Source organism: Stylophora pistillata, chromosome 1 (genome assembly GCF_964205215.1).
Source record: "Stylophora pistillata chromosome 1, jaStyPist1.2, whole genome shotgun sequence".
Classification (NCBI taxonomy): Eukaryota; Metazoa; Cnidaria; class Anthozoa; order Scleractinia; family Pocilloporidae; genus Stylophora; species Stylophora pistillata.
The window spans coordinates 21,777,053-21,794,031 of record NC_142519.1 but is presented as its reverse complement, the minus strand read 5'-3'; the positions used below and the strand labels follow the sequence as shown (position 1 = coordinate 21,794,031).

At 40.0% G+C, this 16,979-nt stretch overlaps 1 protein-coding gene across 1 annotated transcript; it reads right to left on the bottom strand.

Annotated features, from left to right (window-relative positions):
* Positions 1 to 16,435, bottom strand: LOC148741698 (scavenger receptor cysteine-rich domain-containing protein DMBT1-like). The gene is made up of 12 exons (XM_088744184.1): positions 16,299 to 16,435; positions 13,251 to 13,338; positions 11,405 to 11,746; positions 9,851 to 10,189; positions 9,160 to 9,483; positions 8,256 to 8,627; positions 7,411 to 7,776; positions 6,338 to 6,664; positions 5,668 to 5,784; positions 5,099 to 5,227; positions 4,095 to 4,713; positions 1 to 3,561 (listed from the first exon to the last, which is right to left on the bottom strand). The coding sequence occupies exons 2-11, from the start codon at positions 13,300 to 13,302 to the stop codon at positions 4,121 to 4,123; spliced, it is 2,961 nt and encodes a 986-aa protein (XP_088600310.1). The 5' UTR covers positions 13,303 to 13,338; positions 16,299 to 16,435; the 3' UTR covers positions 1 to 3,561; positions 4,095 to 4,120.
* Between the last annotated feature and the right edge of the window lie 544 nt (positions 16,436 to 16,979).

Below are 16,979 nucleotides of genomic sequence, written 5' to 3'. Positions count from 1 at the left end.
TTATCATTAGAATATTTTCACATTGGTGTAAAATGAAGTGCGTAATTTACAAACTTCGTCATAATATTTTGAGAAATATTTTGGAACGTTCAAAATTACCTTTAAGTTGATGGAGACAAGAAAATATTAGTTCGGGTATAAGAAACACAAAAAAATGTTTTTTATTGTGTCTTATTATAAAGATAAATGAGAGCCTTTAAGGACTCAAAGTATTTAAAATTACCCGGTTACCTGAGCGGACAAATGAACAAGCCAGGATTGATTTTAGATTTGAATCTAAATGGTCGAGAGGATGGCGTGAGACTATCACAAAGCAGAGTTGATCAAACTAGTGCAGCCCTGAATTACTTTAGATTCTCTAATACCTTCTTGAAAGATACTGCCTTCTTTACGCTTCATTTAACGTCTGAAAAGTGTGCTAACGAAGGCTAAACCCCTAATGATTACAAGACAAAACCGGGCTCTTATTTCAACTCGGTGTTTACTGGAGAAATAATATTAGAAGAAGAAGAAGAACCTTTATTAATTTATACCGCTCAGGGTAGCCCCTTCAGACGCAAAAAGCTGTCTGTTATCAATGGGAGCCCTGAGCAACAACGCACAAAAACCACACTAAACATATAAACATTACACTAATACAGGTAATAATATAAATAGAAAGCTATTTACAAGTAAAAGATTAAAAGATGTATAACGAAATATCATTAAGATAATTCGTTAAAAATAGTGCAACCATAATAATAGAAGGATCTTTTCGCAATCTCAGTTCTCACAGCAGGCGGATGTAAGAGGTTGCTTTGTCTAGTAGCGCGCGCATGGATTGTATTATTACTTTTAAAATATCGTTTAAAATACTGGGGACATTGACTTTGCGGCATTTCTTAAGGAGTTTAAAAACAGATTTACGTCGGCGCTCCTCCAACGTGGGCCACTTCAGAACGCCCATTGCCTGCTTGCTGCGCACGGTTCTAGCCACTATCCTAGCAGCCCGGTTTTGGAGGGCTTCAAGGTCTTGTTTGCGACCTTCCCCGCAACAGCCCCACACACTTACACAGTATTCTAAAATTGGCCTAATTAGACTACAATACACTACATTTGCACTCTCTCTAGTAAGGCTTCTACGAAGCCTGCTAAGCATTCCTACGCGTTTTCCCGCTTTCGAAATTAGCTGCTTTATTTGCTCTTTCCAGCTAGGGCGGTCATCAAAAACTATACCTAGATAAGTGAGGTGAAAAACCCGCTTAATTACATTGTTATTTAAAGTAATAGAAAAAGAGTTAACCGCAGATAATCTAGGGGCGGTTCCGAAAAGCATAGCTTCAGTTTTTGTTACATTAACAAACAGACTATTAAAAGAAAGCCAGTGATCAATTTTAGAGAGTTCAGCATTCAGCTTGTCTTGAATGACAGAGGCTTAAGAGGATGAACAGTATAAAACAGTGTCATCAGCGTACATCAGAATATTGAAATCGGACACTACTTCCGGTAAATCATTAATGTGTAGAATAAACAATAGTGGTCCGAGGATAGAACCCTGAGGCACTCCAGTAGAAACGGCTTCTGAAGTAGAAGCCACCCCTTGAAACTCTACAACCTGGGTGCGGTTCGACAGGTAATCCGTAAACCAGCCATGCTCTTTATCCAAAATCCCTAAATTGGAAAGCTTGTCCAGAAGTACCGCATGATCCACTGTGTCGAAAGCTTTGCGAAGGTCAATAAACACAGCCCTGGTTAATTGCCCTTGGTCCATGTTCCTACGAATATTATCAGAAAAACTGAGAGCAGCGAATTCTGTCGAGTGAAACTTCCGAAACCCGCACTGATGAGGGCTCAAGATCTTGTTTTGATGGAGATATTTGTAGAGTTGGATATGTACAGTCCGTTTTAAAACCTTAGATAAAACAGGTAAAATGGAAATCGGGCGATAATTTTCCATCTCATCAGCCTTTCCCTTTTTAAAAAGTGGAATGACCCGCGCGGATTTCCAATGACTGGGAACTTGGGCAGTATGCAACTAGGTGTTGATATTAAACGCCACAGGCTTAGCTACAATGTCCGCAGAATCTTTTAACAGGCGAGCCGGTATGCGGTCCAAACCTACAGCCTTCCCAGATTTCAGGCTACGTAGTTGAGACATAACAAACTCCCCAGAGATCTCAAGAAAATTAAACGGCGGATACTGACGGGCAGGAGTATCAGAATCACGCTGTTTATGACCACAAGTTTTCCGTAAGGTAGCCATCAATTTGCTTGCCGCAGATGCGAAAAACTTATTAAATGCGATGGCAATGCATTGTTTGTCAGAAGAGACAACGCAGTCTACTTTGATATTTGGAGAAGTAGCTTTCTTTTCTCCCGGTAGGATTTTCTTCATCGTCTTCCAAAACGAACTATGATCGCCACCACTTCCTCGATGAGCCGTTTATTGTAAGACACTTTCGCTGACCTTATTTCTTTTGTCACACGATTGCGAAAATGGCGGTAGTTTGCCCAATCTTCTGAGGCATTGCTTTTGATTGCTTTTTTGTGAAAATAATCACGCTGGCGCATAGTCACCTTTATGCTCTTGTTTAGCCAGGGACAAGTGTCAATGCCGCGCACGCGGCTCTGCGCCAGCGGTGCCTGACGATCAGCAATCGTGACAAATTCCCGCTTAAAGGCATGCCAGAGATCATCAACACTGGCAGGTCCATCGGGAGCAGGAGCAGAGTTCCAAGTAACACCTTTCAGATCTTTGCGAAAAGCGTCAACATTGAAATGCGCATAATTTCGGAAGATCTTGACTTGAGAAGGTGCTCTTTCCAGTTTAATTTACAGACACAATAAATCAGTTCATGGTCACTTAAATGGGTGGAAACTACCCCCAACTCACACACATTCTGCGGGAAACTGACAGCGACTAAATCAATAAGTGACTTAGAGTTTTTAGTAATCCTTGTGGGCTGGTCGATTAGCTGCTTGATATTTATAGACTCCTGAATAGCGATTTAAGTTGTTTAAAATCGGAGTCATTACGGTGACTAGACATAAAACAACAATTGAAGTCACCAAAAAGGAGCATCTCTTTGCCCTCAGCTGAAGCAGTGTCTAAGATACCATTTAGCTTAAACATAAAGTCCTTATCGTAATACCGCGAGGTACGATCGGGTCTGTAAAAATTTCCAACAAGAAAGCTGGGTGATTTAGGAACAGCAATTTCCAGCCACATTTCTTCTACGGTATCCAATTCAAGATCATCCCTCCGCGTGGCCACCAACTCGTCATGAACAAAAACCGCAACGCCGCCATGATTGCCCTTTCTGTCCTTCCAAAAAAGTCTATAACCCGGTATTTCATATTCACTGTCACTCCTGTCGGCCTTGATCCAGGTCTCAGACAGAGTAATTATTTGAATGCCTTACTGGAGTTCTTGTAACAATAGGCGAAGCTGATCAATTTTATCGCCAAGGCTTTGTATGTTTTGGTGAATAAACTTGACTCCACGGAGTTTAACAACATCATCCAGTCCATTAACAGGCCCAGGGTTAAGACTAACATCTCCAGACAGTAGAACCAAATAACCTGCACACAAAGAAAGATTAGCCTCATTGATTGAAAAGTTTAGGAGATGAAAAGCTGTCGTGAGGTTCGGACATTTTAAATGCCTGAAACCTCAAGACATTTTCACATTTACACCGAAAACTTCGAACTTGGGCTTCCCCACTTATAATGGTAGGTATATACTGAGGGACGCAAAAAGGCGTCTAATGTGTCAAGCAACTAATGCCTCTGCGAAAGTGCATTACATGAGAAAGTGTAATAACAAAGAGTTGAAACCTCCAACTTCTTTCTCCGTACTCTTATGAATTCAAACTAGGTCATCTGTAATTTACGTCTGGGATCTAAGACTATCTCTCAGAGTAGACCTTCGACCATATCAAGTGCTATTTAGACTTTAGGTATTTGGTTCTCTTGGAATAATGCTTCGTTTGAAAGAATAGACACGCGTGAGTACCCGGGTGAACAATTTTTTTGACAAAATATTAGTTTGTTCTAAGAATTAAGCAAATTTTTCTGGTTCTTTTTTTTTTTTACATCCCTCCGTTTTTTTCTACCTTTGTCATGATATGATTATCAAACTTTAGAAGTCAGACGCTCGAGGACTTTGCGACAGAGACATATATTCGTTGGAATTCATTCCTCCAGCAGTTGAGATATTTGGCGAGACGGTGGTGTTATTCCCCTTTGATAAAGCCATGTAATGCATTTCGGCTCCTCTCGTGGTACTCTTCGGCCCCTCTTCGGCTCCTCTCGGCTTCACGTCGCCATTACTCCGGTTAGCTTCCTTGCGAGCAGCTTTCGGATTCATTCCTGCCGCCTTATTTGGTAGAGGAACTGGTGGAAGAGGTCGAGAGGTAACCGTTTCCTCGATAGAAGGAGCTATTTCATATAAAGGGTTAGTGTTGTCCCTCGTTGGCAATGAAGTCGTATTTGTTCCTGTTCCCAAGTTGATTTCGTCACCGTTTTGGGTTTCCTCTCGATGGCCTCTTAAGGCTATATCGCTAAAGGTTACCTGTTGTTTCCTAGGTTTAGGTTTAGAAAGCCTCCGATTTTGAAAGATAAGGTAAACAACTGCAGCAATAAGAAGGAACACAAGAGATGCCAGTATTGATAATATTATGCTAAAAGTAGTCTTGGAGGTTGTACTTCCTGTCTGTGTCAGCGAGGGCTCATCTGTAGAGCAAAAGAGATATTAAAGTAAACGGATACATACAAGCCTTACCAGAAGCTGCGAGTTTTTGACATATTTCAGTTCGAGGTGTTTAAAAATATGAAAGTAAACGGTTCGTGTGTTTGATATACCTAACCATTCGAGAGTTATCGAAGAAACAATTCACATTAATCGCTATCCCTACTGCTATCATGTTTACGATTTTCTTTTTCATAACTTAATGAAATTATGAACATAAAAATAATCAGACAGCACACAGACAAAAAGTAAATCTCAATGTGAAGAGGCTGAATTCTCAGCTTCATTAAACACACAGGAGTAACGAGTTTTATTTTCTTGACAAAATGTGTTATTTGCATCAACTGAACGAGAAGTAAGTTAACTTACTTATTGTAGTTCGCTCTGCACAGAGATGCCTTGAATGGCCATCAGGACACGAGCAGATATAAGAATCTCCATTGCTAAAACATTTTCCACCATTCACACACGGAGAACTCTGACATGGATTAGAAACTGCTACAAGAATAAGTTAAACAAACAAGATACTAAAGTGACACTTTAGTGTGTACGGCCGGTAAAGTAATGGTATAACTATCGACAAGTACCTACTGAGATAATGTTACTTTCTACATATGAAGAGTGCATGGAAGGAGATATATAAAAATTATATTTTTGAACAAATTAGCGAAAATAATTAACCATCTGTGCTTTAGCCAGGTAAATCACCCCATTACACAATGCAGTGAAAGGCGGGGTGGACAATTCCCCCCGGATATGGTATGCGAAGAGCTGTAAACAAATAAGCCTTAACCTTCCCAATCTTTCAAAATCAACATTTTGAACTGCATGGTGGTGGTCCCCTTCCACATGCGAGCGTTACTTATTATGTAAAATTAATCAATACTTGCAAACAACTGCAATCAAAAAAAAAATTTTGATAAAGTTGTTTCACTCACATTTTTCACAATGGATTCCTATGAATCCTTCGGTACAGTTGCAAATAGCACCACCTCCAGTATCAATGCAGGTTCCATGGTGTTGACATTTAACCTCCAAGCATTTGGAAGGGATACCTAAATGAGGAATTAATTTGCTTATTAAAAGAGGGAATGAAACGTTTTTTAAACATTCAAGTTCAGTTTGCAATGATATGAGCCAGTTTTTGTCAGTGTCGGGAAACGAACACTTGACATTGTAAAGGACATTTATTCCATCAAATCCATCTCCGTTAATTAATGTATTTCCTCATTAATTATTTTTTGTCAATGAAATAGTTCGTTTGCTGTCTAAGATGAGAGCACCATAATTTTTTAGGGAAAAATGTGAAAGAAAATACAGAAAAGGAAAGACCAGAAACTATGCACAGCTAACTATATCCCCGTTTTTTTTCATATATCATAATTATCAATATCATTAATGTTTATTATTTTTTTGACGTCTTCGTTCCCGTCCCTGTGCACTTTACACTCGTCCCTTGTGTTTCTTGAGTGAGGGAAAAGTAAGGCTGGGTACACTCTTAGAATAAAATTCTGTAAACGTAGATTTGATTTAGTTTCTGAGTACTGAGGAGGTCCTTTTATGAAAATGTTTCAACACCGACGCGTGCTCAAAAAGTAGATAGGTCACCTGTTTGATATGGTAGCTTGCATAAAGCTGTTGCAGCACTTGATCCACTGTAAGGGTAACCAGACACATATTTTGTACATTCTCTTAAATTTGTCTCGTTGCCAAAACATTTCAGGTTCCCGAACCATTTCGGCCCAGTGTTCGAACCACTGAACTGATTATTATGACCAGATGAAAGGCTCGCAGGATACCCCAATTGGCGGCATACCACGTGAGCAGCATTGACGTCCCATCCCCAGCTATCTAAAGTTCCCCAGACTCCAGCGTAATACACTTCTACTCGTCCAGCATTATTAATTGGAGCACAAGTGAGCCTCACATTTAACACTAAAAAAATAAACATTAAGTTACTATGGCAGCGCGGGCTCCAAGTCTACCAGTAAGATGTATCCTACCGTTGAATATCAAACTCAGTTAAAGACTTTATCTTGCTTAGTTGTATATTATGATTATATTACTAAGTTTGCAAAATCTGAACTAATTCTTTTGACCTATCACCTTTTTGTTTCCTTTCAAAGGCGACCCTTTAGGGTAGAGTACAACTTGGTACTTAAAGTCACGTGCGCACCGTCTCCTATATCAATGTTACCTGCCAATCAGTCGTTGACAAATAATAACGAAATCTGCGCGATACGGTGCATGTGGGTTGAACAGCTTGACATTTTATGAAGTGCGTAGGCGAGCAAAAACATTCAGCAAACGAAGAATTTAGTAGTCTTCTGTCCGCCTTAGTCCGTTGTTAACGAAAAAAAATTAAGAAACGTAGATAAAAATTTGATTGCCTTATTCTGGAGAAGTCGTTCGTTAGCAAAATGATATTGTAACTTTTAAATGTACGTATTTCATTTTAATTCTATGTTTAAAAGTTTTGATCAACATTATTACAATATGAAATTTTCTCAATTTCTACATTTATTTCATCATTTTTTTGGAGGCAGTGTAGCAGCAAAAGATGTATTTGACATAAAAATAACAATCGGAAAAAAAAGTAAAGACTAAATCACGAAATTATCTTGCCATCTATGTTTCTATTCGTGAAGTCGCAACTGAAAATACGCTTAGTTATGACTTACTTTGAGATGGGTTGAAATCTGCCTCTCTGCATAAAACGCCGGCTGCATAATCTGGACGTTCTTCTTGGTAGTAAATTTGACGCCGTTCTTGTCGGATGTTGTCCCACGTGGTTACTGCACAGTCTGAGATTTTCAGTTCATTCCCATTGCAATGTATCCTCCATATCCAAAATGGCCCTTTCAATCGTCCGAAAGCTGCCTTTTTGAAAATTTTATGAGCACCTGGATATCCCAGCTGGCGACACACCACATGACCTTCATTGATATCGATATTACGGCCAAGTACTCCTCCCCATACTCCATAATACATCACCTCGATTATACCGGCAAAACTTAGACTGGATCCCGTCAAGCGAAGCTTGAAATCTGAAAAACATGTTAAAATCGTAGTCACTTTTCATCATTTCAGCGTCGACGTCCCGATAGAGTAGGAAATTCAAAGCTGTTAACTAAAGGCTAAAATATAGTCAATAAACCCACAAGCCAGAAAAAATAACAAATTAGACTTATTTCAACGCTACACTGTGTCCACTTGATAAGCACAGAGAACTTTCAAAACGAGTTACACTAAATCAGATATTTATCGAACTCGTCATTTAAGTCTCAGTTTTTGGATATTGATGTATCCCTTTCCCCCGAGACAGGTCCCAATACGCCTCAAACGAGTGTCAAGGGAGAAATCACGCACAATTTGAGCAACTCTAATAACATACTTGTAGTTCGTATGCTTAACTCACTGCAAAGCTCACCGCCCTTTAAAATATATCCCTCACCTTAGTTGCAAATGATCGATTGTATCTGTTAGCTATTATCTAAAACTGTTCAGGGGTAAGGTGCTGACTCACCGCCTATTTGTGCAGTACTTGGTTTGCAAATGACACTGAGATCATAGTTATGACTGTAAATCGTTAATTTTGGCTGGCTGTAATGAGTGCAATTTTGCCAATTTCTCTCATCTCCGAGGCATAGTATATCCCTGGTTTTATACCACTGAGGGCCAGATCCCGGTCCAAACACGGCTCGGCCAACTGCAAGGACGCTGTCAGAGAAGTTCAATTGTCTGCATATTACTCCACCAAAAGTGACTTCAGAACGGTGCACTAACCGGTTATGAAACCTCGAATAAAAATTGTATACAGTCCCCCAAATTCCGTGAATTCGAAGCTCTATTCTACCAGCGTGCCTCACAGCAGAACTTGCAAGCCTTACATCAAATCCTAGTAGAGATGTAAAAAATTCATTATAAATCACGACGAAAAAAGTCCCTTTCTCCCTAAGGATCTAAAAATGAGGATCGTGTTTAAGGAGGAAGTGTTCAGTGTTGTGAGCATGCTCTGAGATGGCAGAGGTCAGTGTCTGAACGAATTACTGCAGCAGCATTTAGTGGAATAAAAACCCCAGAAACAATGGCGCCTAAGGAAAAAAAAAGAAAAGAAAAGAAAACAGCAACAGATGAGCCGTGTAACAGCAGATCGCCAGCTGGCTGAGGAAAAGTTCTTCGAAATACACCGTGACAACCATAATCAAAGCTATGATGGCTCAAAAGGTAACGTATCATCTAGTGGACTCTGACGCCTGAAGAGGACTAACAGCATGCCACCAAAACGTATAGCGATAAGTTTGTAAGGTGAACAATAAAAAGCACGCATTACTTGGCATAAAATGCGAAGGAGGAACAACAGATTTCCATGCAATTTCCCAGTTATTAAATGTACATCACGATCCTAGTGTGTGCAAATTAATATTTACCTGAGTCAGCTGTACCATCGCTGCACACAACATTTGCACAGTTAGAATATGTCGTGGAACGAGTGGCGAAATTCCAAGCACATTGGTATAACGCTGATTCATTTCCATAACACCCAAAGTTTTGGAAAAAAATTGGCGAGGTAACTGAGCAAAATAATCGTCTTCCTGCCAGTAATGCTGTGGTGTATCCTAGCTGCCTGCAGACAACTGTGGCATCTTTGATATCCCACTTGGAGAAGTATATTGAACCCCAGATTCCTGCATAATGAACTTCAACTCGTCCCATATTTGGTGAAAGAGATCCCATTAGCCTAACCAGCATTCCTGGTGTGAAAGAATGACATACGAAAAGTTACGATCACCGTGAAGTATAGTCGCCCTTATCTGAAGGTTGACACCGTTGGATATGCTGCCATCTCAGGTTTGCATTTTCCTTACAGGGAGCGAAAAGGTGTCTGTCGTCCAAAGAGGCCATTTGACACCCACCCATCAATCATTCGTTGATACGGCTACCGCAAGTCATGTTCTTATGACTCGGCTTCTTGCCTGTTGTAGATAAGCTAGGCAAACTTAAGTTTAAAGGCATAGTTGGAGCAGCACGTAAACACTATCAACGCATAAACCTTGCCGTGTTCTTGAGGATTTCAGAAAAAAAAGCTAACAAAATAAAACAAAGCTACAAACTGCTTACCATCCGCGTGGGACAAATTGTTGCATTCGACACTAGCAATGTTTCGCCGATTTTGTGCTTCAGACTTGTTACCAATGCCATCATGAGAGCAGCTCATTAAGTTAGCTTCACTCCCTGAGCATTGAAGATTAGTTATCCACACAGGACCGCTGACCGGCCCATACACACCGTTCGCCAAAACTACTTCTGCACCAGCTTGGTAACCGAGCTGGCGACACACCACTGTTGCGTCGTTTATATCCCAGTTTGTTCCACTGATTGCTCCCCAGATTCCTGCGTAGAGCACTTCTACTCGACCAGCATTAGGAATTAAGGATCCTTGAAGGCGAATTGAAATATCTAAAACGAATTGATAAAACACAACGATCAGTGTACCTTGATAAAATAAAATGACAAGGATACCACAGTTTTTAAGACTTGTAGTGCGTTTGCTCGCACGGAAAACAATTAGTTGGTTATCACAAAAACTTTAGATGATAAAGGCTACTAAACCGCCTTAGTTTGAAACAATTGATTAGTAGCATTGGGAAGAAGATATAGGGAATCAATTTTGTCAACCAGACGTTCAACATGAAAGTGACGGTCTGTTCTGAAATGGCCCTTAAAAACCGTCTGTTCTGAACCAGATCTCAATAAATTAGTCGCACGTGGAAGTGATCACCAAGAACTTTCAAAAACGGCCTAAATAAACACCATTCTCAATGTCACGTGACTAATTACGTGACCTCACTCATTACACTCAGTACAAAGTACAAAGTCTCAAAAAGTAGGCATTACTCCATAAGGATGTAACTCCAAACCTTTCTGTAAGGCCGGTGGGTTGTGTATTTCGCTTTTTTTGGACTCTGCTCCTAAACTATTAAGTATTCTGACACTGGCTACTATTTTTAAAGTAAACTGCATAGAACTAAACTGTTTCCGGCTCAGCGCTCGAAACATTGAGCAGTCTGCATTACTTTCGATTGATATGACAGCAGGCACGCTGCTAATTTTAGATTGACACATAGTTTGATGAAAGTTGTAGTAGAACAAACTAGTGTCTGGGAGTAATTGAGGTTTGAATCCCTTCTAAGCTGGAAGTTTTTTTCCTTCTTCTCTTTCTCGAACTTCTTCAATTGCATTTCATCTGTTAAAATTCTTCATTATCATCCACGCCGGAGTCAGAAGAAAATTACTTTGATTTATGTGAATCTTTAAGAGTGTACTCAGATGTCCAAACTTATGAAAGGATAGACCCAAACAGCTCGTTGGGCGAAGTACTTTCCTTGAATGCTTCATTAAAAAGTATGACCAACACTAGGTCACCCACGCATCAGCTTAGTGGCACAACGTAACTTGAGTAAAATATCTATGACCAAACTCACCAACGAAACTTAATATATAATAAAAGGATTTTATAATTAAGGTATTTAAATCCGTGAAGTTTACCTGACTTACTCATTTTGTGCACATCTTAGCACTAAAGAAACATGTGCAAAAGGACCCAAAGCAAGCATGAAATCCTATATTGGACGCCTTGAAATTTATTTCAGAAAGTTATCATCCAGTACTTACCGCGTACATCAGTATTGACTTCATGGGTCTTGCATATCACACCCGCTTCTCTGTTTTGATAGACATTAATTTTAAGCCAGTCATTGTACTGACATTGTTTTAAAGTCTTCTCGTTCCCTATGCAACGTACGTTAGACATCAAGACTGGTCCAGATCCTTCCCCAAATGGTGAATATTTCAAGGCCGTGACGACACCTGGGAAACCAAGTTGTCTGCATACCACTTCAGCCTCTGTTCTATCCCAAGACGAAGACCCATCGATACGTCCCCAGACTCCATAAGAAAGAACCTCAACACGTCCAGCAAATGTCACGTTGGAACCAGTTAAACGGATGCCAACATCTGTTCAATTGGATGCAAGTTTTTCAGTCTATGAGCAAAAACTTACGATTCAATGTTATACCTCGAAAAAACAGAGGTAAAACAATCTGTGACACGTGTACTAGCTGGCCGCTTACTAGCTGCAATGCTGGAATAACCAGTTCTCTCAACATCTAGCGAGTGCGGCTTTTTTCAGTCAATTTTTCACTCTCATCAGTCTCTGACCCCTCACTTAACTGGTCCCGGCTAAAGGGTGGGTGAGAAGGGAGATACGGCAGCCCTCCTCCTCCATGAGGCAGGAATATATGGAAATTATCTCGAGAAAGGCTCAAGATTCAAACAGAAACAAAGAGAACATTCCAAAATGACTCTGTTGGCGTAATTTTAAAACGTTATTTAGCTGCCGGGTTTATATTTAATGTATTGCTGTTTGTTCATATACGTGTGCGTATATATATCTTATTATTAAAAACTGGATCATTGGATAATGCAATTCAAGACTTTCAATTGGCTTAGCCATTATGGTATATGAGCCAATAAAGCATAATCTAATATCTGTAAATTGTAACATCTGGTTTCTTCCTACAAAGTAAAATCGAGAAGATTTGCCTCATATCTTGGAGGCCTTTTCTTTTTTTAATAAAACAATTATTCCACTCGCGCTTGTTGGATAGAGATAATTATAACCAACTCGGCGCTATGCGCCTCGTTGGCTATCTATCATCTCATATCCAGCGCGCGCTCGTGGAATAATTGTTAATTAGACGTCAGTGTTGTGCAGTATCGCTGAGTATTTTACGAGTTGTGTTGTATTTTGACGAGCCCTACGGGCTCGTCAAAATACAAATAACGAGTAAAAATAGTCAGCGATACTACACAACAAAACGTCTAATAAGTTATTTATTATCCAACACGCCAAACTGTTATTTCAGTGCGGGCGAATTTTGCGGATATTTATTTACGGGGAGTGCGTGACAGAAGTATGCGAAGCGGAACTGAATTGTCGCGTTGTTGTGTTGCTGTTTCTATTTTCTTCATTAAATGAAGAAATTTTCTGGTCGTCAAGCTGTTTTTCTTAGTTCGATTCATCTAATGAACTTGGATCTATATTTGCCAGCCATTCTGACTCTTCGTCGTCGGAAATATGATTCAAATTGTCTGCCATTTGTTTGTTTTTTTTTTTCGTAATTACAATCCAATTCTTCGCTTGCGCGATGCGAGAAAACCTGTTTAACCGGTACTCTACAATAGACGAGTACAAATACTGCGAGATATTTGTACTCGTCTATGGCGTTATTTGTACTCGTCTAGGTTTAGTTGGATAATAAATATACGTACATATGAATGTGTATCTGAAACAAATATAATAAAATGTTGGTTAATAATCTAACAGCTAATAAAAGCGGTTGAATTCGTCAAATGTCTCTATGGTGATCCATTTCCGTCCGAAAAGTTGTTTTTTCAGCATTTTTCCAACTGGATGAGGCTTATTAGAATATTCCTACAAAATTGAAGCAATACCCACCAGAATAGTACAGCAAAAGCCTCATGAACGTCAATGCTGATAACGAGATCATCTTTTCTGACACCTAGAACTCTTGAGTTTGTGGCGCCTAAAGGAGAAACGTATACTTCGTGTCGTGTTATTCAAACAAAAAAGCGTGTGATGCAGAAAACATAGCCTGCAGAGCAGGCTTCTAGTGGAGTTTGGGCGAAAGTTAGACCGCGCGAAAAATAGAGCTAGGCGAAAAATGAGGTAGGGGGAGAGGGGGAGGAGAGAAAGGAACCTGCTAGCAGTACTTGAAAATTTGAACAACCCATTCGCTCACGAACAGGCAATTCTGATTGGTCCAGAGGAATATTTTATTGACAGCAGGATGTGACGTCATTTTACGTTTGTCATTGCCACGAATCACATCCAATATCGCGTTCAGCGAAGGATAGATCTTGCGTTGAACGATTCTTTAGCTACTTTTGATGCCCTAAAAAACTTTATTTTAAATAAATTAACAGCAAGATGCCATACGTCAACTTGCAAGAAATAAAGATGTGTTGGCGGTATTACCGACAGGCTTCGGTAAAAGCATGATTTTTAGATTTGGTATGCGAGTCAAGCAGCTTCTCACGAAGAAACACTGTTGTATGGTTGTCGTTGGCCCTCTAAAAAGCATCGTTGACGATCCATCCTCTGGAAGATCATCTACGTTTAAAAAAGTGTCCAAATCGTCATCTTTCCTCGGTTTGTTTGTCCTCGATGAAGCCGGGTCGAGATTCTCGCTCATATTCAGGGATTTTCTGGATTTCGGTTTTGGTAGTTTGGGCGAGTGTATACGAGCAGCCTTCTTCTTATTCCATGCCGGGCTAGATTTGTTTGGCGCATTTAATTGCCGCTTCTTTGCACTTTTGGGCTTTTCTGGAGTTTTGCTTTGGCCATTTGCGTTCTTAAGGATGAATGCATGTAACTGTCCCAAGTTTCTGACTTTCCTTTCACAAGGATTGCAACAGCGCTCGGAGAACTGTTCATTGTTTTGAATGAGTTTGATGCCAATTTGAGCACACACGTCTGATAAAATTATACTCCATAAGCATCACTTCTCTTCGATGCTCTGAATAAATTTTCTGATGATATGCATGAGCCGTATTTCACTTTAAAACTACAGCCGCGAAACCGACAATTTTCGTTCGGCGACACGTCAACGCAAATTTAATTTATCAAATTTTTGACAAATTTTGATAAGCGCGAAGTTTTCACGTGTGTGTGTTTGCAACGGAAGTGAAACTCTACTTCCGTCGCGCTACCTGACTGGCCAAATGTTTGAGCCATGATCGTTAAATCTAATTAGGAGGTGTTTTTCAAATTTTCAAGTATTGCTGGCAGGCGTTTCTTTCTCTCCTCTCCCCCTCCCAGTACCTCCTAATTTTTCGCCTCGCTCTATTTTTCGCGCGGTCTAACTTTCGCCCAAACTCCACTAGAACGCCTGCTCTACAGGCTACAGAAAACAACAATGGATTAATCAGACAGCAAAGTAAACAGCCCACATAAGATATTCTCAAAACCGTGCTAGCGAAAGAAAATTCCCAAACATTTTGATTCCCTGTTCATTATGGCGGTTTCAGGATCATATATGATATTGTTGCACTTTTAACTTAGTACAGTCTACTACGAGCAATATGAGTAACTGATAGACTTTCAACTACGACAAACTAGAACGGAGATTTTGAATTTTAACTGGGAGGAGAGAAAAATACTGTTTACAGATTGTTTTATGTTGTTCAGTGTGAGTGAAGGAAACATCACAAGAAAGTATCTTCTGTGATTTCTTGAGACATGACCAAGACATTGAGAGGCAAACCTCCGTCATTTATTACAGAGAAAAACAGGGAAATTTGTCACGTTTGGCGGATCTATAATTTCGCAAGGTCAAGAACAACGGCTCTGACATAAAATGGAGATAACATTGTTTGTGACAAGAGTAGCGAAATCTCATAGTAAAGCCTTGTTATTTATCACAGCAGAAATTGGCAGTGTAAGTCAGTCACTTAGTTTGATACCCTGTGGCTGCATTTGAAAAGGCCACCACGAAGAGTAAGGGAAGGCGGGGATTGGGGTTTATTTGAAATCGCAAAACCGTAGAAAAAAATCATCGAAAGCCGAAAAACCGGAAATAAATTCGATCGAAACCGAAAACCGCATGCAAAATCGTCATAGCCGATAAATTTCCACTTCCCAGTTATCAAAATCCTAATCGATCCGATACAGTAGTGACCAGTGGAGTCTACAGAGGTTCCGCGCTGTTCGAGATCAGTGGAGGCGCCTAGCTAACTGTTGCTTAGATCGAAGAGATACCGAAGATACCAAGTCTGGAACCATTAATATTTTCTATGAAAACTGAAATTGAATCATATGACAACTGCTTACTAAATATATTTAACGCCTCTATCATGAATACAAAATGGAAAACAAGCCGAGTGTCTCTCGTGATTATCAGTTTATATACCCACGAAAGTTTCTTCCCAGTAAACTAAGATGCACAGTAAGCTTTTGCAGTTTCTGAGCGAAGCCATGTGATCTTGCTCAAAACCAGACGCAAATTAGAATAAATCGAGCAAATCTTAATAAACATTTCCGGGTCGAGAAAACGAAATTCATCTTTTTTCTTCTCTCTCTCGGTTACAGTTCTTCATTACAGTCCGGAAACTAACTGAAAAACGGAAAATTCGTAACCATTTATCTTGGTTGACAACCCTTTTCCAGTAAAACGTCACTGCAGTTGAACGGTTGACGCAGCGAGCTCAAGGGCATAAATCCTACCGATCTTGTTGCTATTTTTGAGATCGCTTCACAAACCAAACTTGGGTCCTTGTACTGAGTTTTAAGCCCCACCGAAACAATACACATCACGTACCAATCGGAAACTTTTCACTGCTTGAGCACTTGAGCACTTCGGCACTTAATGCCTTCGGATAAAATGTTATGAAGAAGACTAGTTGTGATACCATGTACCGCATTTAAACTCTGAGCATGAATCTCCGGAGTAGCTAGAAAACGGAAACAAAATTATTTGTCACATACCTCAAGAGAAAAAGTTTTTCCCGGCAGTTTTGGTGTTCGAAAAACTAACTGCCTTGCGTTAAAAGGTATGCAAAGAATTAGTTATGATGCCACACACAAATACATGCAACAGATGACAATCCCATCTAAGGACATCAAAGAAGCGTATCATCTGGACTTTCGCCAAATTCAAGTAGGCTGGTCTCTAAGATCACGCTCGCTCCCCAATAATCCCTTGCGGGCAAGTCTGTTGTCGTACCTCGCGCGCGTTCATGAGGGGACAGTGACCTCTAATAACAAGGTTGAAAAGCATAGGTGATGCATGCAGATTCCATACAGATACGCTTGACTTTAACAGAAAAAACACATGTAGACTCTTAGTGCCGTTTAATTTATTTCACAAAGTTTAGCCGTTTTACGAAAAAACTGCGATTTAAGTCGTCTTCAATTTAGGCGTACTTTTTATATGAACATTTATTTTTGTGATCAATGTCAAGAAGGCCGAGAACGAATAGTGGAACAACATTCATTTGATTAAATCGACCCTCTTATAGAGAATCCCCGAGGTCCACTGCTTGTGGTAAACTGTGGTTTGGGTTGCATCTTGTATAAATAAGCGGCCCTTACTGGAACAAGAATAATTGAGGATGTAGAGGGTTAAAGAGTTCAGCAGTTAAATGCCTACAAGATGTACTCCCCTCT

Coding starts and splice junctions, on each gene's coding strand:
- LOC148741698 (XM_088744184.1), bottom strand. CDS start 13,302: ATGATCTCGTTATCAGCATTGACGTTCATGAGGCTTTTGCTGTACTAT. Junction 11,747..13,250: donor GCTTTTGCTGTACTATTCTG/GTGGGTATTGCT, acceptor CCAATTGAACAG/ATGTTGGCATCCGTTTAACT. Junction 7,777..8,255: donor AAGTACTGCACAAATAGGCG/GTGAGTCAGCAC, acceptor CATGTTTTTCAG/ATTTCAAGCTTCGCTTGACG.